We start from the raw sequence: 27,760 nt of genomic DNA on the forward strand, positions 1-27,760 counted from the left end.
AGGTCTGGTAAACGATCAGCTCTATTAATGCCTTGCACTCGCCTGTGCCTCTCGTTCCGAGACACTGTATACTGCTTACTCCAAAACTCAGCGTGTTTACAGCGCCCACGGGAATGAAAAGCAGAAGACCTCGTAAACTAAACAGTTTCCTAATTAACACGTTTAATCTAAAACACCCCAGCAACTTAGCTCGAGGGGGAGAAGGAAGGAGGAGAAATGTGCTATCCTTGAGAACGCTCTTCCTGTGCTTACCTTGAAGGCACAGTCACCTCTGGAAGGCTGCTCTGACCTACCCCTCTAACCCTCTGCAGCAGCTGGAAGAGTGTCTTGCTGCACTCATATCCCTTTCAGCCACAGCTTCTCTCTTGCACTGTGCTTTGATGCTTTCTTCTCAGCCCTTTAAGACCGAGTGCTATTGTCCTCTGCTGCTGCTGCTGCTGCTGAAGCACGGCAAGACTCTGAAACAGTCTCCATGACAATCAGAGATGAGCAGCCTGGATCCTGATGGGGGTGATACACGGCTGTGATTGTATCCTGCAGAACAAGGTACGTGTGTGCAGCTGCTGGAAGGTGTGGGTTAAAAACTGCTGGTTCCTCCCTCCTTTTACCACCATGCATGGTGCCACGGGGAAACCTCTTTGCTCTGTGCTGCCACAATATCTCCTTTGCTGGAGATGTTCCCCAGGGGCTGATTCTACCTGGTGTGAGGTTTAGAAAGGGATGAGAAATATTAATGCCTGAATGCTCATAATGCCTTAGAAAATGGAGCTGAAAGTGCAGTGCATAGAGATCAAAATGAAACACAATACCTGGCTGTGAGATTTTGAATTATATCAAAAGAAAATTTATTCCTTCTTTTTAACTTCTTGTTACCTGCAGAGCTAAATTCTTAAAACATCAGTTCCTGCCTATTATGGCAGTATGCCTGTGTTATGTCCAGTGTCTTCATGTCAAAAGAAGTTTTAAAATACAAAAAGATATGCTAGTTTTAGGTACATCAGCCATTCATACAGAACAAAATATTCAAATGCTATGATTTATAACATACTGGATGGCAGTAGACTGTTTTTTTTCCTTGGCCTTATGATGGAAAAATGAGGACAAGTGCTGTGGAATGAAAATGAACATGAATTCTCTCTGATGAGCAGGATGTAACCTGTTTTCTGGTTGTCTATGCTGATGTCTTTGCCCATTGTTTAAATGTGATAAAACAACTTTATGCTGATGCTGCTTTGGTTATCATAAAATTCCCTCTTCAGGGCAAACTTCAGTCACATTAGTTTGATATTCTTTTATTACTAGGTTCTTTGTATTACATTTGAGGCAAGAAACATAAAAGTATCCTGAATATTGAAATACTAGATATTTGTATGTGTTTTTAATGGACCATGTGCAAACAGCCACATAAAGTTAGTGAAGGTGAGAACTGTATAGCATGACATATGGTGAATAAAATTGGTAATATTAGAACAGTAATGAGAGCTATGTAATGCTTATGTATCTATTAATATCTGCATCCACATACACCCCCATGTATTCTAAATATATGTACAGTAGCTCTAACTTTCAGCAAGTAAAATGAGAATTCATATTGCAGTAGAAGGGAAAGAGCATGAAGATGAAAACAAAGGCAAAACCACAATAAAACTGAAGCAGTCAGGAGGAACGAAAGAAAAAAGATACCTATTAAAATTCATTCTATAAAAGGAGGATTGTGGATGTAGGAAGCTATTTAAAGTGAAAAAAAAAATGTTTGAGAGAAGCTTCTTGGAGTGTTTTTGCAGCAGAAATCTTTGACCTTTCTTGTGTATTGTGACCATAAAGACTGTATCTTGATACAGAAAAATAAGACAATGTTTGGGTATTTTAGGATGAACAGAACGGATTTTCTTCATCTTTCTTCACATGACCCACCAATGATACACCTAACCCTTTAGAAAATTCTCTATGTCTGCTTTAACCTTGGCTCCATCTAGATCCTTTGGTCATCTTCTCTAGTGTGTCAGCCTTTACGTTTACTGACTTGTGCCAAATGCTCCATAGGCTTCCTCTTTATGGACATTTCTCTTTTACACCAGCATATTCACTGGCAGATTTTAATATCATTCTGAGGTTTCACCCTTTTCCTTCACCAGACTCCCATTCCTTATTTGATTAGGAACACAATTTTACCTGCAAGTTCTGCATCTTCTTTCATGCTGAAAATGGGCTTGGAGAGAATCTCAATTAGGACTACATGAGAAATATCCAGAAAAATCTCTTGAGATCTCAAAATAATACCAATGCAGAAACCATTCTAAGTACTGTGTTGCTAGGAGGGAACTAGGTCCTGTGGAAATACATCCTGATGGGAGTGAGGTCTGACTTCCATGTTATAGGAGAGTGTCTCAAACAAAGAATATGCACATCGGCCTCGATGCCAAGAGACACCTGATTGGGAACAAGGCCAGGGCAATCAGAGCAAGTGCCAGGACACTGAGAACTGAGCCCAAGGTACAACCAGAAGAGTAAGGGAAATAAGAAGACTCAGCACATCGAGTCTGGCATGGATCTCTAGCCAAGCCCAGGCTGTGTAGCTGTTATGTCTGTTATACCTATCGTAAAATCAGTCCAGAGATAAAACTCCTCTGGGTGTCTCTTGCAAACCTGTTCTTGATGACTTTTTGTTCCTGTTGCTGCCTCTGTTTCTATACTTTTCTTTCTAACTGCACCTTTTCAATGTTAATATCACATCCTTAGTCACTGCTCAATCTCTGCATTTCTAATTTAATCAGTCCTTGGGCACCAGCTCCTCTCAGTGATCTTATTTGTGCTGTGATTCTTTAAGCAGCCCTGTAGCCTGTGAAAATCTCACTAGAAATGAAGCGATATTCCCCACACTGAGATTTCATCTCAGTCTCACAGAGAATGATTCCTGCTTCTTTTAGCTGCTGCATCTTTGCACAAGCATACACATGCACAAGCTCCATTGACCTTTTCTACTGCCATATTTCTTTGACGCTTGAAAGTAAATTACTGGGTATTATCCTCTTAGTCCTTATGACGTTTCTGTCATCAAAGAACCTTCCTCTAATAGAAATCATCTTCCAAGCTAATTTTCCTTTCTCTAGCGCTTGTCCTTTGTGGTATTCTTCCAAGGTGATTCTTGTTCTGTTACTTTTGGCCAGTGTTACTAATTAGTCCCTCTGTCCCACATTGTTGGCCTCTCTGTTTTTATTTTCTCAATTTAGCATAACACTTATGAATTTTATTAATATGTTGTTTACACCTCTTTCTAGCTCATTCCAATTCAGATTATTCTGTATTTCTGGGATTACTGGAAGTATTAAATAAGGCAAGACCAAAGACTGATCCTTAAATATTTACCTTTCCTCTCTGTAAACTGGTGTTCTTCTCTTAGCCTTGTTTCGGTCCTTCATTCCAGACTTCAGACCAAATAAGATTTTTTTTTTTTGCAGAAGCGAGTTTGGTCAAGCTTTTTAAGGATGTTTTTGGGAAACATTGGAGGCAATCTTCCATTCTCATGCTCTCCAGTTTTATGTCAGTGTAGCTGCCTGGCTTTGAGGCAGAGGATGATCAGACCAATTGTTTAAAAAAATGGCTTAAATCCAAGAGTATTGCATTTATTCTGTTCCACTCATCATTGATTTGGTAATTCCATAAAAAAGTATTATCTTTGTCAGGCAAGATCTAGTCTTTATAAATCTTAACTCTTATTGTTCATCATTGCATTATTCTCTGCAAATGAAGTATCTATTTCTTAAGAAGACTTTTTCTATTGTTTTGTCTTTTTCCAGGGCTAGGAGCTAAAGTTATATCATTGTAATTAGTAAGAACTTTCTTCATTCTTTCATGAACGCTGAGAGAGTGCCACATTTGCTTTTCTGTTCAGCATTGGCAGAAGGAGATCAGATAAAGGCACAGCTGTCTCCTTCCCCTCTTAGCACCTCCACACACCTGTGGTGTGTGATTCTAACCACTTGATGGTGCAGGAGATGTGGTGGAATGTAGCCATCACTGCTGCTTCTAAATCTCAAGATTTTGCAAGATAATTTATGACGAATGTTACAGTAGCTTTAAGAGAATCCAGGAAGAATGAGTTGTATCATCTTTGTTTTCTTTTTCTTTTTCCTTTTTTTTTCTCTTCTTTCTCATGGCCAATAGGTTTTTGTCAGGAAGTATTAAAGGTCCCCAAAGGATGTGCTACCAGAGTATGACTATCTTATGCCTTTGTGCCTGTATCAGATGATCAGGGTATACTTGGTTTAAACACTCCTAGAATTGCCCCATAGTTTTTTCTGACTTATTCTGCAGTTGTGTCCAAGTTTGGAAGGTACACTAAGCACAGGTACTGTACTTCTAGTTTCATTTCCACAAGGGCAGTACTACTGATTGCTCGGTTCCTCTGCTGTCCTGTGCATTTGGCCAGCACCAAACATCTGCAAACACAATTTCATTTCTGGTGTAAGATGTTAGCCAGACATTTAAGAAAGTAAAGTTAGATTGCCTTGAGGTGGAGAGGTGAAGTTTCCTAAGGGACACAGTTGACTCCCTCGACTGGTTTGAACTTCAGCACATGAAGAAGTACACCTTTCTCCTCTCCGAAGAGAAATAAATATTAGAAGGCCTGGAGAGCAAGTTCATCCAGGGCTACAGGCCCTAGAATCCCAGTGTGAGATGTTATGGACTCATCTGTGTACTCACCTGAAAAATCAAGGTTCACTTTGAAAAACTAGGTTTTTAACTAATTCACTAACTTGAAGTGTAAGTAACTTACACATCTGTTTTGTTGCTGTTCTTGCTCCATGGTGCTGAACAAAGCTTTGCACTGGTGTCCACAGATGTGCAAGCTGCAGCTGGAAAAGGACAAGGGTTTTGCTGGGGTTCTGTGCCTGTGAATTTGTTGTATTTTGGTTTGAGTTCTAGACATGGCAGGTGTTCTCCGAAGCATGGCTTCTTATTTACCTCACCATCCAACCAGGAAAACACTGTTGTATTCCTAAATTATTTTTTTCTTCCTAGTGTTCCACAAAATAGGAACTATAACAGCAAAAAATGCAGTTAGACACTACTGAGCTCACTGAGAACTACAGGCTGAGAAGCCACATTTAACAGTGGCTTCATCTAGGATGGAGAAGGGGATGGCTTTACATCACATTATAAAGTTTGATCATCCACAAGTGAATTTACATCTTGCTTAGTTGTACCCTCATGTGGGAAAGATGAGGTACACAACTAAGGAAAGAACCCACTGCAACAGTGTTCTCTAAATATGCCATTGCCTTTAAAACAAAAAGCCAAAGCAGAGTACTACAACAGATTTCAAAAATATTAGAAAATATCTCTTTTTTCATGTCCATGGTGTTTCGAATTATATATGTTTATTTTCACTTACACCTATATATATACATTTATACATATATATTTATATTTATCTGAACTGAACTGCTTACTAATTAGAATCAGTACAACGTGTTGTCTGCCCCCTGTTCATTGTGTTTGTTTCCTTATTCTGCACTCAAACCCTAAATGCAAGCAAGTTCCTCTTTCCTGGGAAGTGCATGATCAAAGCAAGATCAAAGCAGAATCTGAGTTCAAGGTGTGTAATTTTTGGCTGATCAAACACTGATATGTTCCCCTGCATTGAAACGAAGGTTGGAGGAAGTTAACTAACTGGCTATAACATTTCCTTTGCATTATCAATTGGTAGTTCAAAGGGCTCCTCCCAAATCAGAAATAAACTCTCTTTGCTGCCACAGGGAATGTTAACCACAGACATCCTTGCAAAATAATCTTACAGGCGAAACACAGAGTCATGCACAAACCCTACCTCAGTCTGAAAGTCTGCCTGGGAGTGTTTCCTGCCCCTCTATTTTTCCACTTAGCAGATATCCAGCTAAGTAGTTTTACTGCAGAGTAGAGGGCCAAATGCAACAAGACCAGAAGTAGCTCACACTGCTTCTGTGTTTTTGCATGTGCTGTTTTCTCCAGAGAGGTAGCTGGATCCTAAAAAAAGCTGGGAAGATGTGATTCAGACATCAGTGCTATCAGTGGGCAGATTATACAGCCCACACTTTTGATATCATTCTAATCTCTGAAAGCTAGATTGTTTTAAGACATGACATTTAAGATACCCCCTGCTAATGTTGTTAGCATTATCTGTTATAGCCCTGGCTATTCTTGTTGTGCAAATAAGAATCTGATTCTTCCTTTGATCTTAGTTGCTTAGAGCTAAACAGATGTCAGTAATCCTAGCATCATAAAACAATATGCATTTTACCATCAGAAAGAAATGCATTTTGGTCAGCAAATATATAGAGGTTTCAGCTTCCAAAGAGGTTATAAACAACAGTGCATTAAATAGGATATGTTTTAAGATGAGTGTATAAGAGCAGCTTATAAAACAAACATTTGGAAATAACTTCCAAATTATATTTAGAAGTGAAAACAAAAGTGGTAAAAATATTTCAGGCCCCACAAATATGGACACTGATTCAAAAAACTAAGAAAACAGCTAGAGGACTCTGAGTTAATACTCAGAGCCTCCAGAAGTTGCTTTAAATGTAGGTAATTGAGATCACAAGTGTACATGTGTAGAGGAAGATCCCAAAAATTCTTTAGAGACAATCAGGTAGCATGGTCTCCTGACATGATTGTATTTCCTAGTAAATCCCATCAAACCTCTGAAATATAATAGTGATTTTTTTGTTCCAGCTGGTGACTAGGAACAAGGGCAAAAGGTTTCTGGTAAAATGACTAACACAACATTGACAAGAGTATTACCCGCGGAGTTAACATTATTCCCAGAACAAGGAAGGTGAAAATCCTGTAGCAGGGAGCACAGTAAGTGGTCCACAGCTTAAGCTTGCTGGAAATGTAGATCTGAGCAGAGCTGGTGCTTGTTCAACCATTTGTCCCTCTGCTGTATCTGGAGATGGTGCTCAGGCTCTGCTCTGAGTGGACAACTCTCACACTGAGAGGCATGAAACCAAGTTTGTCTCCAGCAAGGTCAGGAGAGGCCAAACCGTGTCCCCCTACCTCACTCTGCTGTAGGGTATGGTCTGACTTGCCTCACCATCATGAAGATCCTGTTTCTATTACATTCTCTGGGCATCCAAAATGTGTTCATCAAAATATTTCCCAAGCAGTTTCCTCCAGACTTGCTGGTGGAGCAGAGAAGGTGCAGAGGAGGGTTCCTGTACTATCCTGTTCTCTCTTACTGGGAGAAAGTAAGTGCTCACCTACAATAAGCAAAAACATGTAATCTAAGTAAATGTGTTTATCGACACACAGTGGATGTGTTCTGTAATTCCATTATAGACAATTGCCTGTGGAATCGCTGACATTTGCAGACAGAAAAGGAAACAAACCTGTCCTGCTCCTGTCATCTCGGCAGCACAGCCAAGCACAGACATTGACACTTCAGAGAGAGGTGCTCATTTGTATCTTCCAGTACCCAAAGGTAAAAGGTTTTACTAAGAAAGCAGATGAGAGGAGTATATTTAAACCAAAGCAGAACAGAAGATTTATGCTGTCTGCTATGTGTGCTTCAAGAAGCCTGCGGTAGTAAAAGTTCATGAAGGCTGAAGGATCAGAAACACAGTGAGACTCAAACAAAACTCCAAGAGGGCACTTTGGTACAGACCTTAAACTTCCCAATGGAAATAGAAGAGACAGAATAGTTTGCTTATAAAATATAGGTACTGAAAGTGACTGGGTCCTGCCACCTAATAAATTACCGTTCATATGATGAGGCTTCATAAGTGTGTGGGTGCATGCTCTTAGCCCTTCCTGGCTGTAAGATAAAAAATGTGGTAACTTAAACCACCTTCACAGAACCAAAGCTGGTGCATGTTGGATTTCAGCTCAGCAGTGAGCATGTGCATGCTCAGTAACAAGTGGTACCTGTTAAAGTGACATGAACTGCTCACAGATCTCAGATTATGCAGTGATAGGTGTACTAGAAGCTGAAGACAGAAAACTTCTACTGGGCTAGAAACTGTGTAGCTCTATTGATTTGATGCCAACTGAAGATTGAGCCTATTGCACTTAGAGAACAGATATCTACTTTGGTTTCTAAAATTGAAAAAAAAAAAAAACCAAAGAAATTGTAAATGCAGAACCTTTTTCTAGCTTTTACTCTAAGACTCGGCAAAGCTGGTGAGGGACAAATATTGAACACTTGGACAGGCACAGTTTTGTTAGAGACTCTCATCACAGGCAGAAAAAAAGAAGTTCAAACTTGGCCATGTTGGCTCATCTCGCCCAAGTGAAGAAAATGGGAACCAAACAGGGTGAATGTGTGGGCATCCTTCACAAGGACTTCTGGATAGCTTTCAGTGCCCACTGAGAGAGTAATCTGTAAGGTTAACAAAGGAACACTGGTGATGAAATGCTCAGTTGGTTTGCTAACAGAAACCAGAGATGGCAAATGGGACAGAGGGGTAGAGAGAGACAGTGGGATACGAGTGACAAGTGGCAATATGTTGAGCCTGTTCTGTTTCTGCTATATATAGGAGGTAGCGGTTATCTTACAGAAGGAAATGTAGAACAAGATGTGCAGATTTGGAGATGATGTGGAACTGACAACCTGAGAAATACCATCCGTAAAGGAAGTGAGTTGAAGATGCTGAGAAATCTGCCTTATGCGTAGGATATGAGGGATGAGCAGGCAGTGCAAACCAAAGACAGAGAAACTAGAATATGGTGGTGAGAACTGTGTTCATTTGCTCATTTGGAATCCTGATATTGTTGCAGGGCAATGACTAGAAGCCAGAGAGGGTCACTGAGGGAAGAAAGCCCAGGCCAGAATAGATCTCCAGAACACATTTGCAAAGAGCTAAAAATAGGAGAAATACCTTCGTTTTCACACAATAAAGAAAGTTGCTAGATTTGAAGAATAAATGTGTGAACAATTTTGGAGTCTTTAGTCACTTATGCAGTAATATGCCAAATAGTTTTTCTGTGGTGGCAATGGTAATTAAAAGTGCAAGAGCAGCACTGGAGGCTCAGCAGCCCCTCAGGCAGCTGGCACTGATACCCAACAAGAAGCTAAGAATGTATTTCAGACAGCCACCATGGGAATCTGAAATTGTGTAGCTAATGCTTTCAGTGCTTCTTCTTGAACTTCAGGACATTTTTCACCTACACCAAACCATATATAAAATACCATGTATGCATTGTTCAGCTGTGGAAATTCTCTTGCGTGCATATATGCCATTTACATGAATTGTGTTCCCCACATCCTGACTCCACTGTCTTGGAACCACAGACCTCATTCCTCTACAGCTCAAATCTGAAGTATGTCCTAGGCTTTCCAGAATGGAAAGATTATCACTGAAGTATGTGTGAGATCCATTGATGGACACATCACACATTCAGTCTATAATGCTCTCCCATTCCCATTACAGGGACTTGGGATCAGACACAGGGCCTGGAAACTCCTGGGGAGACTTAGCAGTGACACTGAAAAAGAGGATGGAAGCAGAAAGGCCAGCTGCCTGCTGAGGATGCCAGGAAGAATGTGAATGAAGCTTGAAGCAAAACAAATATGAAGAAAGTGAATGGAGCTTGAAGCAAGACGAGTATTAATGACTGAGCTGTGGCAAGGCAAAAGGAGAGCACCAGCCTGGATAAAAAGAAGGGGCAGTGAAACATCTGTAAGGCTTTTTTTCATAAAATATTTACTATTTTTATTGAAATATTATTAAATAATTTAAATAAAATATATAAAATCTCATAAAATATTGCTCATTTGGAAGTTGCCCAGCTACCCTCACAAATGAACACTCTCCATTGACACTCACATTTCTGTGCCTCCTACTCAGCTTTCCTTGGGAGGGTCATGGCAAAATGAGGCTGAAAAATAGGAAATCTAAAATTTTCTAAGCTGAGAAGAGCAGTGCCAGGATCAATACAGCATGAAACAACCATTGGACACAGCCTAAACACAGTCTCTAAAGCCTTCATTGCAACTCTCCTTTGTGGTTTTGGAACACTTCCGAAAGCAAAGAAACAATTTCCTTCTTATTGCAAGCAATGCCCATCAAAGTTATTTTAATGTAGAAAAACAAAAGTGGCTAAGGGGTTCTTAGGGGCAAATGATGTGAACCCTTATCACAGGTACAAATAAAGGAATTGTTGCTCTTATCGTGGTGGATTTGAGGTCCCTGCATTTTTCCACAGTTCTCAGTGTTCCATGGGCAAAAATCTTGGCAAACATTGTGTTTAGTACAAGAGCACAAATGGCTCTTTTCCATCCACGGAAGTTCTGTGTTTTACATTTCATGATTTATGTCAGTTCTGCCTGGGTTTATCCCACTTGCTGTCCTCAGAAATCTCTCCCGAGTTCCTGCTCCCCAGTAATGTGACTAACAAATCAGAGATGCACCATACTTTCTGCCCAATTAAGAACAGAAAAAACAACCCTCACGCATGCAGTATCTAGGCTATTGCTGAAAACAGTGCTGAGCATTTCAGATAGAAGTTCAGGAAAGACTAAAAGGCAGAATAGAATCTTTATTAAATGCATTTCCTCCCAATCTTTCTTATTCAGTGACATATGATCATTTATTTCATTTTTTTTTTATAGGAAAGCTGCAGCATTCTGTGGTTTTTTGCTTCCACAGAAGTCTGAGAATTTTTTGGACTCTTTGTCACAAAACGAACTCTTTCAGCAGTAAGAAATCTTGCAACACTGATGGTTCATGCCCATCTTGTTCTTTCTTCCCTGTAACTCTTCTTGGGACCCTGTGGTTATTTATTCCTGTCACCAGCCAACTGTTCTCCAACTCTGAAATGGTAAACAACAAAACAGAGATATGAATAAGGAGGATGCTGCTCCAGAGACCTGGCTAAACAGAGATAAGTGGGGCAACGAAAGCTAACATGGCAGGGCAGCCAAACTGGATGCAAGATATTTACAGCTTTATAAGCTCTTCTAAGTTTGCAATGGCCTACCAATTTATGCTGGAAGCATTGTCTTCATGTTCCATGTGTACATTGCAAATGCTGCAATCCAGGGGCTGCTCTTCTTCTGCCACTGACCCTTTCTGTGGCCTTAGCTCAATCCCTTTACATTGTTGGCTCTTTAATCAAACTGTGCTCTTGCAAAGTATGATCTCTCTTTAATGTCTCGTGACACAGCATCATGATATTGACTTGATGAGGACTTCTAAGGTTGTAACCTAATTAATGATAATAAAACATAACTAGCTGAGAAGATCCATTTTCTTACAGCCTTTACTTAGAAGATTTTACATTTCAAGATGGTTTGAGAGATTTCCATGTTTTGGGGGAAATATAAATGGATTTGTAATGTTATGCACTGGAATATCTTTCAGAAAAGTGTATACCTAAAATACCCCTTTATAATCACTTCATAGTTCCTGTAGTCTGCCAGCCTTACACAAATCTATAATTTTTTTCCCTACAAAACAAGCTATTAAAAGATGCTTTTGCTGCTCCTCTGCACTAATCATTTGTTTCCACACAAAGATTACTTACAGACTGTTCTTTTTTAAGCTGATTTAATTTGTTAAAAACATATAATTGATTATATAAGAAAAAGAGACCAATGTACCTTTGCAGGTGCCTTTGACTTATTTTACAGAGTCATACTATGCTGTGCCCTACAAAGTTCTATAATCTATACACCTGCTTCTCATTATTATTGTAACTTTTGTTGAGTGTATTATCTTTCCAAAGCTACTGTTTGATTGGCCTTTCAGCAAGGGAGACTTCACCTTTCCAAAGTATCTTATTCATATTTTTACTAGGTTTCCGTTCTAATGCAACCCATTATTTTCAAAGGCTTTCAACAACAGAAGAAAATCACTGTGCTCAGAGCAGATGTCTGAACTGGTCAGGAAAATGATTGTTGGGGTTTGTTTGACCATTTTCAGAGACTTTGGCAGCATGGATTTATAGTATAAGAAAATCTCCAAGCTCACCTATGCCTCAGGCACTCAGCATTCACTAAGGCACTGAAACTCTTCTCCTTCCTCATGTGCTCGTGTTCTCCTGTCCTTCATATAAATGCACTGTTACACATATCTACTAAGAAGAGAATACAATAAGACAAGCTGTAGCCAGTAGTCACAGTGATGAGATTATTTTGAACTGCCTTTAAAGTTTCTTGTGTTAATGACTGGAAAATAGTTAGGTCCTCTTAAAAGCCTGGCTCCAATACAGTGTAATGGCAGCTGTGAAACATAATTTCCCAAATAAGCTCTTAACAACAGAGGACTCGTGGTATCTCAGATACACAGAGTTCACCTATCTTTACTTCTGAAAGCCCAAAGAATGCACCAACTGTGCAAGCTTGTAGTCCCCTGTTAATTATAATCTGTGTTTATATAGCAGCTCTATCTCAAAGCTTTTTTCAAACATTAAGACTCCTAGCACTTCTTTTATGTAGGCATTATTATCCCTGTCATTATCATTATCACATCTTCCATTTTATAGGTGGAAAATGAGCAAAATCACATTGTGAGTCAGTAGCTGAATTGGAAATAGAATATTGTAGTCCTGACTTTGTCCCTTGCTTTAATTACTCACTAACATGATTGCTATTTGTGGGTTGAAGTGATTTTGTTCAGTGTAAGATCTCAGCAAATAAGCATGATTCTTTTGATTTGCAAGAGTTTTGTTTGTATAGCTTTCCTGCTGATATTTTTTAGCTGTTGGTCTCAGTTTAAGTAGCTAATAAGAGATGCTGCCATCTTCCAATTAAATACATATCAATACATTTTAATATTATTAATTTGCATAATAGACTGCAACAGCCCAACTGAAGCTTAGTCTATCAAGCTATGAAGTATTTAGGTATTGATATTGTGTCCTAATCTAGTCATAGTAAAAACCATGATGGAAATCTATGGAGAAATGTACTTCTGTAAAGTACTGGGTTTTAAATGACAGTTGTTATTAATTAGTCTTTTCTTTTAATGTGAAAATACCATATGCAATTACTAAATTAAGTTATAGCCACTTGTCTTTTTTTTTTTTTAGTCAGAACATTTTAGTTGTTATGAAATACACAAATGTGTTCAGTTGAAACAAGACAGTTAATACAATTTTCTCATTTTCCAGGACTGTTTTAATCTGGAAAGGCAATCTAACCATTTCATTGGCTCAAAAATAGGTAGCTTAGCTTCAGAAAATCTCACTTGACAGCACCCCACTCCTTTGTTTCTCTGTCATCAAATGTCATAAGAAATCCAATAGAAAAATAAAGATTTTCAAGTGGTTACTCGGAAGACCACAAGGTGCAGTCCTGTGAGAAACTGAAGATGCCCTGAGAAGTGAAAGCATGGTCCTCCCATAAAAGAACTGTAAGACACTCACTATTACAACATGATTGTTTAGGCATAGTGGATTGCCCTTTTTCTTCCTTATTCATTATCCTTTTCCTCCTCCTTCTTCTTTTAAATAACAAATTTCAGGATATCTTTGTCATTCCTTTAACTACACTGTAAAAGTCTTGTCCTCTGTCAGTGGTCTGTTTGCCTACAGGTGGAAAACTTGGTTCTTGGTGAATTACCATAGAAATACATACTGCCTTAAAGGTCTACCTTTCCAAGAGAGTAGATCCCTCAAAAATACAAAGCCCACTTTTCTCCCTTCTACTTGCCCCAATTATAGAACAAAAAATGCTTGTTGGTTTCAAAGATCTCTTTCAAGGTGATTTGAATGCTTTATTTTGTGGATGCAGCACTCATGTACACAGCCTTTATATACCTGACAACCATGGAGAAGAAAGCTTAGCTGTGCAATTTGTTTCATAGTTTTCTGTACTAACAAGATTACAATTCCCAATATTTGTTCTCATGGGAGATTTCCATGTCTCCCAATCACTTTATTGGACAAGTTACAGTATATCCCTTCCCTTCCCTTCCCTTCCCTTCCCTTCCCTTCCCTTCCCTTCCCTTCCCTTCCCTTCCCTTCCCTTCCCTTCCCTTCCCTTCCCTTCCCTTCCCTTCCCTTCCCTTCCCTTCCCTTCCCTTCCCTTCCCTTCCCTTCATTATTCTTTTCCTAAAAGACTTCTTGTAATATAGCTTTTTATCCTATCTCAGCTGTGTTTCTACATTTCCCCTCATTAGGAAGACATACTATTCTCCTGATACTTGTTCCTGAGAATTTATGCCCTACTTTAACACACACGTTGTGGTAAATGTCCAACTCTTCCTCAAACTTGTGGAGTAAATATGACAGACATAGGATTGAAAGTGGCAGATGATACCTGCGTACCTATCTGAGAAATACTATAACATTTCTCTGTTTATTCATGCTATCACAGTTTATGGAATTGTTAAATGTGTATTCTTGTAAGAATTATAACATATTTCTCTAACTAGAGCAGCTGAAACCACATATTGCACTATGTCTGTATAGGCCTATGATTGAAATGACAAATTATTTTTATGTTGTATAATTTTCAGTTATGTAATTCCAATTTCTTGAAATCTATCTTCTCACTGTTACATGTTGCTCCTCAAATAACGGCTATTTATCGTTATCTCTTCTACACTGTAACTCCTATGTTCCACCTGTACTTCTTAGTTCTACAAAACACATTCATCCATAAAAATGTTAAGTTTTGCCAATTTCCTCCCATTCTGTAAACTCAGTCTTCCCTGTTCTGTCAACTCAATTTTCCCTTTGCTTTCCAGTCTTTCCCTTTTTACACTGATGCTACTCCAGAGTGACCCACAAAGGAGGTGAAAGGTAGATTAGCTAAACTTTATTCCTGGGCTCCTCAAAGCGAGGAAAAATATTTGTATCACAGCAATGATTTAGAGACCTAATTTTAACCACTGAAATATGAAGGTCAGAAGAAGTAGGAAACAGGATTCTTTGGAGTAGTCTTACCTAAGCACACAAAGAAAAGTTATGGTATCAATACTTTCTTTGAGTACAAAACAGCTAATCAGCCTCCTGCTATCATGCAAGGACATTACTGCATCCAAACATGTTCCTGTAGAGCTTTAAAAAAACTGGCCAACTTTGTTGAGTGTTTATTGCATTGATATTTTCTCCTTATTTCCAGATGCTGCAGTTGGTTTTATTTTATTTGGGAGAGAGTTTTATGTTCTCTCAGAGCACCTCTTGATTAAAATCAGATCATTCAGTTGCTTTCCCAATGTGTTTTCAGTCTAATTTCAGACATGACATGGCAAAGAGTACAATAAAACTTAGCAGAAAGATACAGAGAGAAAACCAAAGAGCCCAGTAATAAGAGATTACATGGTTCTCCAGTAGAACCTAATAAACACAGTGGTGAAGCAAGTTTAAAATGAAATCACAGTAAACAACTGCTTTCTTGCTGATTAGCACTGGTAAATTAAGCACCTCTGTAACAATGCTATTTTTGTACAAAAGGATTATTCACAAACACATCATAGACGGTATCAGGTAAACGCCAGGAACAAAGAAGGGAAAACCTTGAGCTCATTTGTCTGTCAGAGCCTTTTCTGTTTTAAAAGGTGATCATACAGCTCATAAGATGGAGGGCTCTTAGCATGGAAGAGACCATCAGCTTTGCAGCTTGGGCAGCTCCATTTACCCCATGGGTTTTTAGGAAGAAGCACCTGTGAGGGGCTGTTGCTGCAAGGTGCTTGATCCAATCCAACAGGCAATCAATGACATACTTCATTTTACCTTTCCTGTGAGCAGGTGCTTGTATCCTGGGTTGGATTTGACTACAGGGCACAGCACCTCATAGAGTAAGACCTTCACATTTCTGGTCCTAGTTTAGAAAATATGGGCATTATAGAAAAAACAAAGAATAATAAAGAAATTTTGTGCTTAAGATGTTTTGGGATGATACTCTAACTAAAAATTAATATTCTCACTCCCCATCTCAAACTACAGCCTCAGAAGAAAAAAACATGAAGTGCTATAAAGCTAGTAAAAATTAGTTTTATTTTTAAATAAATTTCTAAACTTAATTCAAATTTCTGTAAGAGAAGTGGTTAAAATCCTGGCTACAGGCAGGGTGACAGACAAATGGAAAGAACAAGGCTGTTCACAAAGACCTTCAGCTATGCAACAATGCAAGAAAAATGCATTTCCAGCAGCCAGTATCAGGGTTTCTTTTATTATTGCAGTAGTGGAAAGGTGAGAATAAAACCAAGGTCCCTTGGATGTTCAGGGCCCAGGAGATAACAGCAGAGCAGAATAATAATGAGTGCTGTTAACTTTCTTCATCACACAGTAGTTGATAAAAAAAATTATAAAAGGCCCTGGGCAAAATTTGAGCTATGTTCATTGCTGATGAACAGCACAGCGAGCTGGAGTTGACTGAGCATGGATTTTTTCTAGTAGAGCTAGAGGTAAATGGCTTTGTCATCCATTACACTTTCCCAGCTTTCTTAGATTTCCTCGCTGGAACAAAGCCAGGACATAACGGGGAGCAGGAGGGCTGTTATGTGCACGGAATGAACAAGAAAATCTCCTGTCTCAGCCTGAGATGTGCTGCCTGGAGCTGAAAGACCCAAATTCAAGTCCCTTCACTCTCCAGCCTTCTGCCTGCAGACAGCAGCTGCCAGACTGTTATCCAAAGTGTCCCTTTTCATAGCGTTGCTGTTCTACTCTGTAAATATACATATGGATCACAGGAGCACATGTGAGGACTGTTCTGCCTTTGGCCCATGGGATGACCTATGGAAAGTGTGGTTGTTTCTTTTTCTCACTTGGAGGTTCCCCCTTACCACCCATCCCCTGGAGGGATGGCAGTGTGCCCTGGGTCACACAAAAGAGAGGCAGGCTTGAGGCTGCAGGAGCCCACCATCCTCCAGGGCTGGAGGATGAGTTTGACTGAACAAGTGCTTTATTCCATATTAAAGGCTGGAGTGACTCTTGTGTGGAATTAGCTCTGAAATGCATTCAAACTGTGTTAGGGGAAGCATGTGAGGGTCTGTTAACATGCAATCAGATTTAGATTGTGAATTATTATGCTTAAACCTCATTCCAGTCTAACTAAGCAAGTTTCTTTTTTCTCTCTCGGTGATACCTACTGATACAGTTAGTTGATGTTTCACCAACCAGTAGCCATGTTCTCTAAAAATATAATCAAAGTCTGCTCCTCTGAATTCCCTGAAAACTTTGCAAACTATTAAGAAAAGCAAAAAGATTAAATGTGGAAGTTCATTACTCTGACCGTGCTGTTCTAAAATGTATTGGCTAATGAATAAAGTAAATTTACTGCATTTTTGGTGCATAGTTACAGTTAAAATACTGTCCTTCTTTTCTCCCTTCACAATATTTTACTCAGATCCACTTTGCATTAGTAGATGCATGCACGTGCAGCTGTAGAATTCTGATGTTATAATTAGATCTGTGTACTTGGTCAGGCAAGCTCAAGGTTGTCTACTTATTTCTTCATAGTCTGGACCTATGTTCTACTCCTAGTACCATTTAACACTCTGTTGAATTCAGCAAAAGCCTAGTAACCTTCCTTGGTTGCCATCACATGCATCCTTTTTTTTTTTCTTTTTTAAATTCTCACCATCACATGTGGGAGGTTTCTTCTTCACCAGTACAAGAATATTTTTCAAAAGTAAGAATAGAAAATGAATATGTAAAATTGTCCTTAAGCTTCATAAAGAATCATCTCCTGAAACTGAAATAATTGTGACTCCATATCACCCAGACTACCTTCTTCTAAAATATGTGGGGGAACGAAAGAAAAAGAATATCTGCTTCTGAGATGGGTAGCCTGGGAAGCAGAATTGTCAGCCACAGTAGAGCTACTCCAGCTCAGAATCTCTGAAGGACACTTCTAGTATCTTTGCAGGATCTTAGCTGACCTACCAGAGCATATGAAACAAAAAATTATTTTATTTTGGTTGTAAAATCCATTCTATCTACAGTATTAGGATTTCAAACCATGTTTAGATCACTGGGTTTCACCTATTATAGTGGGAGTATGTAAAGTCCTGAAAGACTACACAGATGGCCTTAATCCCATGGGGAGATAGCAGATGAATACCAGGGTTATTGGCATTCATGGAGTGCTTGGTCTGGCTGGCAAATGATGACATCAATCTTGGTGAAAAAGGGATCATACATTATTCTATATGCAATCAAGTGCTACATTTCAACACTGGTGGGACAGTATTTTTTTTTCCAAGAAAGATTATTAATAGGCAAGGGCCTGAACCACCAAACCGCTACTTAGAACAGCCTTTGCTCACAGAGGTTATCTCATTAGGCAACTGCCTTAGCAAAAAAAGGACCTTGTAATACAGGGATTGAGGAATTAGTAATGGAAAGAACAACTTTTCTAATTATAGACTAAAAAAAATTTATGTAAGAAAGTCCATTTGTGGGCTTTGGAAGTATGTATGCTATCTGCTTCTTAACAATGGGAATCAAGTGAAAACTGGGAATTATTGAGGTTCTAACGAGCACAAACCCTGTTGCAAAATTCAAAAACTATCCCCTTACCATAATGTCCTCTATCACACAATGACCAATCCTGCTTGAGCAAGAAACCTAATCCCCATAAATGTCATACTGTCATACTGTTTATATGCTTGAATTCACTATAACTAATGACCAATTTATTCTTGAAAGAGGGCACTCTTGAAGACATCATGCCCTTTATTTTCATGGCAGACAAAGTAAAGGCTTTTTATGACCGCATTATCTGTATTTTTTTATTTATATATTCAAATATAATTATAACAGTTAATCAGAGCAAGGGAATAATGCACAATAACAACACAGATTTTTTTCCTCCTGATTTCTGAAACTTCCTGTATTCTGCTCATGGGTATTTGAATCCATTTGGTTGGATCACAGCCAGCATGAACCAGAATGCCAAGGTATGTGTAATCACAGCAGAGTTATTTCCCTTTTAGTTTACTATGCTTCTCTTCTGACTCTCTATTAAACATTGTAAAATTAGTTGCCAGAAAGAGCAAGAACAATCTCTGCTTTTCATTTATTTTAGCTAAAGCAGAAATACTGCAAAAACTGTACATGAACACACAGAGAAGGAGCTGTGACATTAGGGAGGGAGTTAAACATTTGCTGAGGTCTCTACCATTGTCCACTTCCCTGAACCATCTTCACTCTCTCAGGTTTAGGAAAAACCTTGGAATAATTATCATACTAATACACAAGACACATTTTCACTATTTTCTAATCCTAAAAGCAAGGTATAGTGTGAGAAATTGAAGGCAATGGACAACAGGTAAAATGAATACACAAAGGATTTCAAATTTATTTGTGGTAATTTAACTTTCAGTAGCTTTGTGTTGCCTCTCCCAACACATAAAACCTGAAGACATAGTCATATATTCTAATTCAATAAATAAGTAGATCTAGATATTCACTTTTGCAATAAGCACATCTCAGGTTAGTAAATTGTTTGGTTTTGAACTTCATTCAATCCCCAATTTGGTTATTTCTCCCATAAACAGGGCTAACATTTTAAAGTATCTTCATACCTTTAATATATCCCCTAACACTGTTTTCTGTGCAAAAGACCAGTCTTATGGTGTTGTTTGAAACGAATTACAAATGAATAAAGTGATTTCTAATCATCTGGTAACTTCTGAACAGCATTCTCAGATCAACTGCTGCTTTTGGGATTAAATGCTATCCTTTCCCCACTTTCAGTTTAGGCTAAAGGATACAGTGGTTTATACCTTGGTTGCTTCTGTGTGGGATCAGAAGTGTTCTCCAGTGGCACAGGCCACGCTGAGTGGTCCCCAGGCCCCTCACCCATTTTGCAGCCTCCCATTCAGCTGCTGCTTTGCAAAGAATAGTGTGAGGAAGGAGGGAAAGGCCTAAGGATTGATGTGCTGTTTCCGCCTGGGGTGGTTGTTTTCTCCTCTAAGGCAGTGAGTATAGAGCACTGAATGAATGCAGACTTCAGATGTGCACATTGGAAGAAGGTAAGGAGAAAGAAAAAAAGTGCAGGCAGAATGCCAGTGAGGCTATGGAGATGTGTGTGTGAGAGGGGTTGGACATGTGTGGAAGGAATGCTGGGTGGAGAATCAAAGAATTATACAATCATTTGGGGTGGAACAGACTTTCAATGCTCACCAAGTCCAATCCCACTGCATGGGGAGGTGTGTCTTGGCAATGACACCAGCTATGCACCTGAGGGACTGAGTGAGAGCAGCAGTGGGCAAATGAGTGGGCAAGGGCTTGTCTCTCAGTACTGGACTCAATGTCCTTCTTCCCCTGCTGCACTTCTCCAGCATCAAGTTGCATTATTCTGAGGAGGGGAAGGAGTAATGGAAACCTCTATTCCTCTGGTTTTAGAGGAAGCATTAAGTTGGAGTCCCTTTGCAAATGACTGGGACTATCCCAACTTGAATGTAGCTCATTCCATATGGTGTAAATCTTTCTCCAGAAAAATCACAGAGTTTAATAGTGCCTGGCCAAATTTCACAAGCTGTGGTGCATTTATTTATCAGAGACAAAGACAGTGCAGAAGAAATCTGCCTTGCAACAGCAAAGTGCTTAAATGCTCAGCTTGCCAGCTTCTGTCCACCTCTGTGAAAGGTTCTCGGCTCTCAGGGTCAGCAGATCTAATGGATCTTTGCTCTTCACTGAAAATTTTTCCAACTCATGTCACGGCTTATCCTGTACAGATTTTCCTCCAGGCTCTTTAGCCACTAGAAAGGATGGATACTTTCTGTTTTTCCTAAAAGTCCTGTTACTTACAACAGAGCTTTACAGCAACTCTCCTTCTAGCACATGGGGTTAGCCTAGAGCACACGGGGTTAGTCTAGAGCACACAACATGGGACTGACGGAACCTCCTGTCCATCAGATCTTGTCCCATGTTGCCAGACACTACCACAAGTTTGTTCCTTTTGGAAATGGAAAGAGCTCCATCCTAATGGTACTTATTTTTTCTGTCCTGTTAGCACTTCTGACAGTACTTTTCAAATAACAGATTTTCTTATGTTTAGAAATCATCCGATTTTTGGCTTAAGTGCAATAATGGGCAGCTCGTACCTGTTTGTTCTCGACAAAAATGCCCGCGTTGCACTAAAGCCTCGGTAAGGCAAGTTTTCACACATATTCCCACCAAGAGTCCCTGGCGCTGCTTCGCTCTCACAGATTCACGCCAGCCTCCCCGGGCAAGGACGGGTTTGGTGCCGGCGGGAGCTCGGCGCCCGGGCGCGGTGCGGTGCGGGTGGGGCGCGGGCAGCCGCGGTGCCTCGGTGCGGGCGCTCCGGCCACGGCGCCTCTGCACGGCTGCGGCCAGGGGCGAGGGGCTGCTGCGGCCGGCGCGTACGGCGGTGCGTGTTGGGGTAAGGGGCTGCGGAGCTGGGCACGGAGGAGGGCTGGGAGGCCGTGGGAGCCGCGGGGGGCGGAGGGCGCGGCGGCGGGCCGGGCCGCGGGCGGTGCCGGTGCCGCGGGGCCGTGCGGGGCGGCGGCCGGCGGGCCGGGCCCTGACGTCAGCGGCCGGGGCGGCTGCAGCTGCGGGCGGCGCTCCCGAAGCGGCGGTGGCTCCGCTCCGCTTCTGCGCTCACTCCGCGCTGCCGCAGCCCCCAGCGCCCGCGGCGCCCGGGCGCTCCCTCGCCGCGCAGGTAAGGGCGGTGCGGGGCGGGCGGCGGCACCGGCACGGCGGGGCACGACCCGCTCGGCTCCGGCAGCGCGGAGCCGGGCTCTGGCACCGCCCGCCGCTCCCTCGCATCCTCTCCCGCGGCAACTAGTTGGGGAGCGGCCGGGCGGTGCTGCCCGCGGTGCGGGGATTTGCGGAGTCGGAGTGCCCCGTCCCGGCACCCTCGGCCGCCCAGCCGAGAGCCAGCTCGGAGCGGGGCCGTGGCGGGGCGCAGGGCGCCGGCTGCCGCAGCCGGGTTTGGGGCGGGGGGAGCTGCGCAGGGTGGGTGCCTCGGGGCGCTGATGTGTCCGGCTCCCTTTGCAGGCTGCTCGGGTACTTCAGAGCGAGCGGGAGCCTGAGCCGCCAGCATCCCGGGCATTTCCAGCGAGCGCCCGCCAGCAGCCCGGCACCGACGGAAATTTAGACGTCTTCAGAGAGGGGAGGAAGATCCTCATCTTCCGTAGCCTCCTCAATGAGTGCCAAGCTCTCCAGAGAGTTGAGACTGTCCCTGCCGCCTTGTCTTCTGAACAGGACATCTGCCACCTTAAATACCAGCAGCACCTGCATCACGCAAGTGGGTCAACTCTTTCAGTCCTTCTCATCCACCCTGGTTTTAATTGTCCTGGTCACCCTCATCTTCTGCCTGATCCTCCTCTCCCTCACCACCTTCCACATCCACAAGAGGAAGATGAAGAAGCGGAAAATGCAAAGGGCTCAGGAGGAGTATGAACGGGACCACTGTGCCCGCAGCAGCAATAGCAGCAGCCAGCACCCCGGGACAGTGGTGCAGGGAGAGGCACCCCAAGGAAGAGACAGCCGGCTGGGAAGACCCCCCCAGGACTCGGAGATCCAGCGCTCCTCTGCCTCGGCAGCCCCCAGCTCTCAGCAAGCACAGGCTTGTTTGGACACAGCTGGCGCGGGGCTCCTGCAGACGGTGATCTTGTCATGATGGTTTGGGGGAGACCTCGCGAAGGCACTGATTGATGTTTGTAAATATCTGAGTGATTATTCTAGTCCCCGAAGAAGAAGAAAACATTGCTAATTCAGACGAACGAACAAGCCCATGATCCAAGCGCATGACAGATCACATTGCGTTTCTCATTGACTGTCTGAGGAAAGGATGCATCTTTTTGCTGGAGAAGGAGCTGCACACAGCTACTAAATATCAAGTCATCCACCCGCACGGCGGGGTCAGGGGTAGGGGGTCCCTTTTCTCTGGACATCATTACCCCATGTACAGGGATAATTGGGTTTCCCATGCTCTTGGGATTCCCACTGCACCCTGTATCACTGTTACATGGTGTGGGTTGGGGTGTGGGGGGAGAGGCAGGTCTGGTGGGTGCCTTGGGACCCTTCTGTCATCTCAGAGCAGACTGATGGTACACTGTGGTCTCTCCTTTTGTGCTGGGATCTATGCCCCTCTCACTCCTCCCCGCCCTCTCACTCCTTTCCAGAACTGGATATTGCTTGGTGTAGAAATGACCATCCCTAGTTGGGCTTAACTGCAAGCACCCTCTGACCCCATGGCCCTGTGCCCCCAGCTGCAGCACCCACTCACTATCTGGGGGATGGAGTCAACTGCATAGTGGAGCCTGAGCTTTCCTCTCCCATCAGCTCCCTTCATCTTGAGCACCACCCCCTTCCCCATGCCATGAACCGTGAAACCCAAGCCCAGTAGCGTTCTGTATGGAAAGGAGAGGTAATGTGCAGTAACTTGCCTGTGCCCTCCAGGGGAGGTTGTCTTTGTACCTGCTGTTGGTCCTGAAACAATCCAGTTCTGCTCCAGGCACCCTGCACTGAATGCCTGCCTATACAGCTTTGTAAGGAATCCTGCAGCAGTACAGATCTTGCTTCTACTTTTTTAGGCTGATATGTATTTCCAACCCTCCTAATCTTGTAGACAATTAGGTACAGACAACACTTAATTTTATTGTGTTTCCTCTCTTGGGAAGCAAATAATGCAGTTGTGCAAAACGTCCACTCCCGAACCCTGGCAGATAATTATTTTTGAAGTGACTGCTTAGAAGTGGTGTAGTTTATCCCCAGCAAGCACAGAGAGTTTTGTTGTCCCTGGATGGTGGATGTGAGTGGCTGCTGGTACTGGGTGTGTTGGAGGACGCAGTGTGGTTTACAGAAAATGCGTTTTTGCTTAGTGATTTAATCAATGATCATTACTTGAAGGTGCCTTAACAGCGTGCCGTATCCAAACTTTGAAACATGTAGCAGAGGCAGCCCTCTACTGTGCATGCTAACATCTAAAAATTACAGCAGAGAAGAAGTGATCCCGAGGGATATATATATTTTTTTTTCCTTTCTGTTCCATAATTTAAAGTGATTTGAGGATATAGTAATAGTCCACAGTTTTTAATATTCTGTATCCTTTGTATTTTTTCTCTAACATGCTCTGTCTGCCAGGGTGGCTGTCTAAAGAAATCCCAGACACATAGACCAGGAGGTCTGGAGCCGTAATCTGTGAGTGAATGTCATCGACCAATTTAAAACTGGGAAAGAGAGCTGCAGGAGTCCCCCATACTCCCATAATACCCCCAAAATGCAGAAATTTCAGGGCAGTATTTCTGTTACCCAGTTTTCTCGCTTCCTGATCTTTCCTGGTGTGATGGGAAACTGCTGTTAAGTTTGGATCTGTGCCTCCATCGCTTTAGGGAAGAGCTGTACCAGGGAGCCCAAGGAGCCGCTCCACCCGCTGAGGTTAGTGTGGTGAGCTGACTGATCGAGGGGTGTTTGCACATCGCTGGCTCTTGCTGATAATGGGTACTTCGTTGTTGCTGGGCAAGGAAATTGGCTTTGTTTTGTTTCCCCTAATAAAGGATGCATGAACTTTTGTGTTTAACCTCCTTATGCAACTGCGGCACAGTGTTGCACCACAGGGAATAGATTTAGGACAGTGAGGAGTGTTCAGTGAGCACTGATGGAGCTTCCTGACTGTTGATCTTCACTAAATAGAGAGGTATTACTTTCCCCTTTATTTTGTGCCTTTAAACCACCCCCGCCCCCCACTCCTTCCCCCGTCAACCTCCCCCCATCCCAAACCAACAGTGTATAATTGTGAGTTTTATAAAAGCAATAAGATGTTCCAAATCACTCCAGTGCATTTCTGGTTGATGATTCCACTACTTTAGTGTCTGAAGTCAGATACTCTTTCTTCTGCCTTATGCACTCAAGGCATGCAATAATTCCCCAGAAGTGTACTGCTTGTCACATCTCATTGCAGTTATAAAATTGCCCTATTTTTGAAGAAAAAAAGAAGGATGGAGAGATAGATATATATATCTTTATATATATATAATGGATATACAGGTATATGTATTATTTATATAATCTCATGCCACTGAAAGTAGTTGCGAAAGTGTGACTAGAGTTAAAATATTATCATGTAAAACTCTATCCTTTGTTAATTAGCTTTGATTTAATATTTTAATATCTCTGTATTTATGTAAATCTGTGTAAATTATATGGTCTATTAGTAAAATTTCATACTGACTTTAATTTTTGCAGAACTGTGAGCTTCTTGTGGTGTCATTTAAGGTTTTTTATTTCTAAAGTTAAATTAGACAAGATATGAGAAGTTGTAAATTCCTAATATCACACAGAATTACTGCAATAAGGTTCATGCATATTCCCAGTTCACAGCCCTATCTAGAGGTATTGCAAGCTTATGAGGTTTAATTGAATGGTCTCAGGAGATCTAGCTGATAGAAGCAGGACACGTAGGTCTTCATTTTCATGAAACAATAAGCAATCTAGGGAATAGATGTGGATTTTTAAAACAGAGTTTATGCTTGGAGGTTCTGTCAAATCAATTGCTTCAAAACCCTACAGCTACAGCTAAACTTCTGCACTTAGCATTCAGTATTAATAAGGCTGATGCTTCTTTCCCCTCCCCCTCCTACTTAAACTAGAAAAGAGTAGAAAATCGTTCATATTTCTAAAGCATACATTTTCAGCTAAATGTGAAACTGCCCAAAGGGTTTTGAATATACATATTTTATGCAAGTGTAATACCTATGTATCTGTATCCATATATTTAAATATTTTTGTGTAACCTTTTCTACGATATTTGATAGAGATGCTGGGTAAATGCTTGTACCTTTCTTGAACACGAGGAAGGGTTTTTACCCTCTCGATGCGGACATTCTTTTTCCTGTGAATTTGCACTGGTTTTGACGAGAGACAGTGGCGCCTGGGCAGCTGAGTGCTGACTGATGGAAGCACAGACTGTCTTTGCTCTGTTAGCAGGCACATCCCCCAGCTGGATTTTCCTGGTTCTGAACTGGAACTGGTTGGCCACTAGCATCCTGCATGTGTAAGAATAAGAAGTGCTATGGGGCTCAATAGTTCCTGTTTGCTCCAACTGCTGTTCCGTGGAAGAAGCACGACAGCAGTGACTCCTTTTGTAGAGCCTAGTGAGAGCAGAGCTGATGGGCAATTGATGGCCATGCTGGGACTGCGTTGGAGCATCAGCAATGCCTCATCCTGCTTTCCTGCCCTCAGAGCCTGCTGCCGCCCTGGGGATTCATCCAGCTCCCACTGGCTTCAACAGGAGTGGCTTGCACTGACTGCCAAGGGACTGGGATCCCAGGTATAGCCCACACGGAGGGTGACATCTCTCCACATCACCACCGCTGACCCTGCTCTGCACCTGTCCTGGCAGTCTCCAGGGGATGGAAACCACTGCCTCCCACGAGGTGCGTCAACCTGGTGGCACTGGGGAACCTGCACTGGTACTGCATCTGTGGACTGAGGCACTTGGGTTCCTGCGTGGATCATGGACAGGGAATGTCATTTCATTCAAATATGTCATTCCGGCATTTTTTTCTTTGGGGGTTTGTCTACTGTAAATGTAGTTTCAGATAAAATTTGCCGGTCTCTCCATCCAGACATGTTTTAACTTTTGATACATCTCTCTCAGATGTATATCTGTAGATTTATAGATATATATCTCAAAAGAAATGCTGGACAAAAAGCAAAGAACAGAGACTTCACGTTATTGACAAAACTGTCCTATGATTAAAAAAAAGCTTTTTTTTTTTTAATTTAAAAATTAATTTTAGAGGCTGCATCTTTAATGTAAATAGCAAGTTACTCTGTGATTAATGTTTTCCATAGCATTTCTGAGTAATTGCTATCTTGTTTCTGGAAAACTGTGTCCAGTGTTATGAAGCAACTGTGGTTTTTTTCTTCTGTTGTTATGAATATGAGTGCAACTTTTATGTAGGGAGGAAAAAAGGACAGGATTTGACTCTTTAGATAGAACTGAATTATTTTAAATCCAGTTATAGGACTTGGTTGCTTTTTTTCCTTTCTTGTGGTTATTCTTTCTGCACGTTCATATTTTTTCTATGGGTACTTGAAACCCTAATTTTAATAAGTATGCAAGATGTGAAGGGAAAGATGACAAATGATGTAGGAAATATTATTTTTCCTCTTTTTTGTAAATAGCAAAATTTATAATGACTTAGATACCGTTTCATTACATTTCTCATCCCTATAGAATTTGGCATGACATATACAAACCTTTAATAGCACTTTCATTTATGTTAAAAGTTAGAACTGCTTTTATCCGGGATTGACTTACTCATCTCTTTCAGGTATCCAACATTTTTTCCCCTAAGCCAAGTTTTCCATCTGAGTGCAAAATAAATTTCTAGTAGAACAGAACCTCCTTCTGTTTTTAGTCTTTTACATGTAGGTCTCTGGTCTGAATCCAGCCAAACTTATTAGTGTAGAAAATGTGTTACGAACTTGCAAGAACTGGATGGTGTACATGCCTTGAGGAGAGAGGTGACGGGCAAGCGAACAGGTGAAAGGCCTGGCAATGGGAAAAGTTGGCTTTCTTGTGTGGAGTTGTGGAAGGGAAGCCTCCCCTTCCACTGGATGGACCTGGGCAAAGGGTGACCCATTCCAGCCAGAGCAGAGACAAGTATCGATGTCCTTGCTGATCCTGTTGCTCTAAAATGTTCATTTTCTAGATGATGCTGGATCTTATTTCTGTAAATTATATGTAATGTATTTCTTATTCGAGTCAAAGAGGTTTTCATTGCTTCATCAGTACTATATGTTCTATGTGGATAATTAGAAGAATTAATTTTCCAATCCTTTTAACCTAATACCTCTACAAGCATCGATTTTGTATGACTTAGGAAATAAATAAATATTTGGATCAGAA

General features: G+C 41.5%; 1 protein-coding gene across 4 annotated transcripts; it reads left to right on the top strand.

Annotated features, from left to right (window-relative positions):
- Positions 1-10: 10 nt before the first annotated feature.
- Positions 11-27,760, top strand: C2H11orf87 (chromosome 2 C11orf87 homolog). Of its 4 annotated transcripts, XR_004417038.2 has the most exons (3): positions 18-546; positions 9,411-9,659; positions 16,369-17,536. XR_004417038.2 is itself a non-coding variant. In XM_033051938.2 (2 exons), the coding sequence occupies exon 2, from the start codon at positions 22,046-22,048 to the stop codon at positions 22,520-22,522; it is 477 nt and encodes a 158-aa protein (XP_032907829.1). In that variant the 5' UTR covers positions 220-546; positions 21,898-22,045; the 3' UTR covers positions 22,523-27,760. The 4 variants fall into 4 exon arrangements, 2 of the variants coding, with proteins under 2 accessions (XP_032907829.1, XP_032907827.1); XR_004417037.1 differs by lacking the exon at positions 16,369-17,536 and having other exon boundaries at positions 11-546; positions 9,411-10,581; XM_033051938.2 differs by lacking the exons at positions 9,411-9,659; positions 16,369-17,536 and adding an exon at positions 21,898-27,760 and having other exon boundaries at positions 220-546.

The sequence above is a fragment of the Catharus ustulatus genome, chromosome 2 (genome assembly GCF_009819885.2).
Source record: "Catharus ustulatus isolate bCatUst1 chromosome 2, bCatUst1.pri.v2, whole genome shotgun sequence".
In the NCBI taxonomy this organism is placed as follows: Eukaryota; Metazoa; Chordata; class Aves; order Passeriformes; family Turdidae; genus Catharus; species Catharus ustulatus.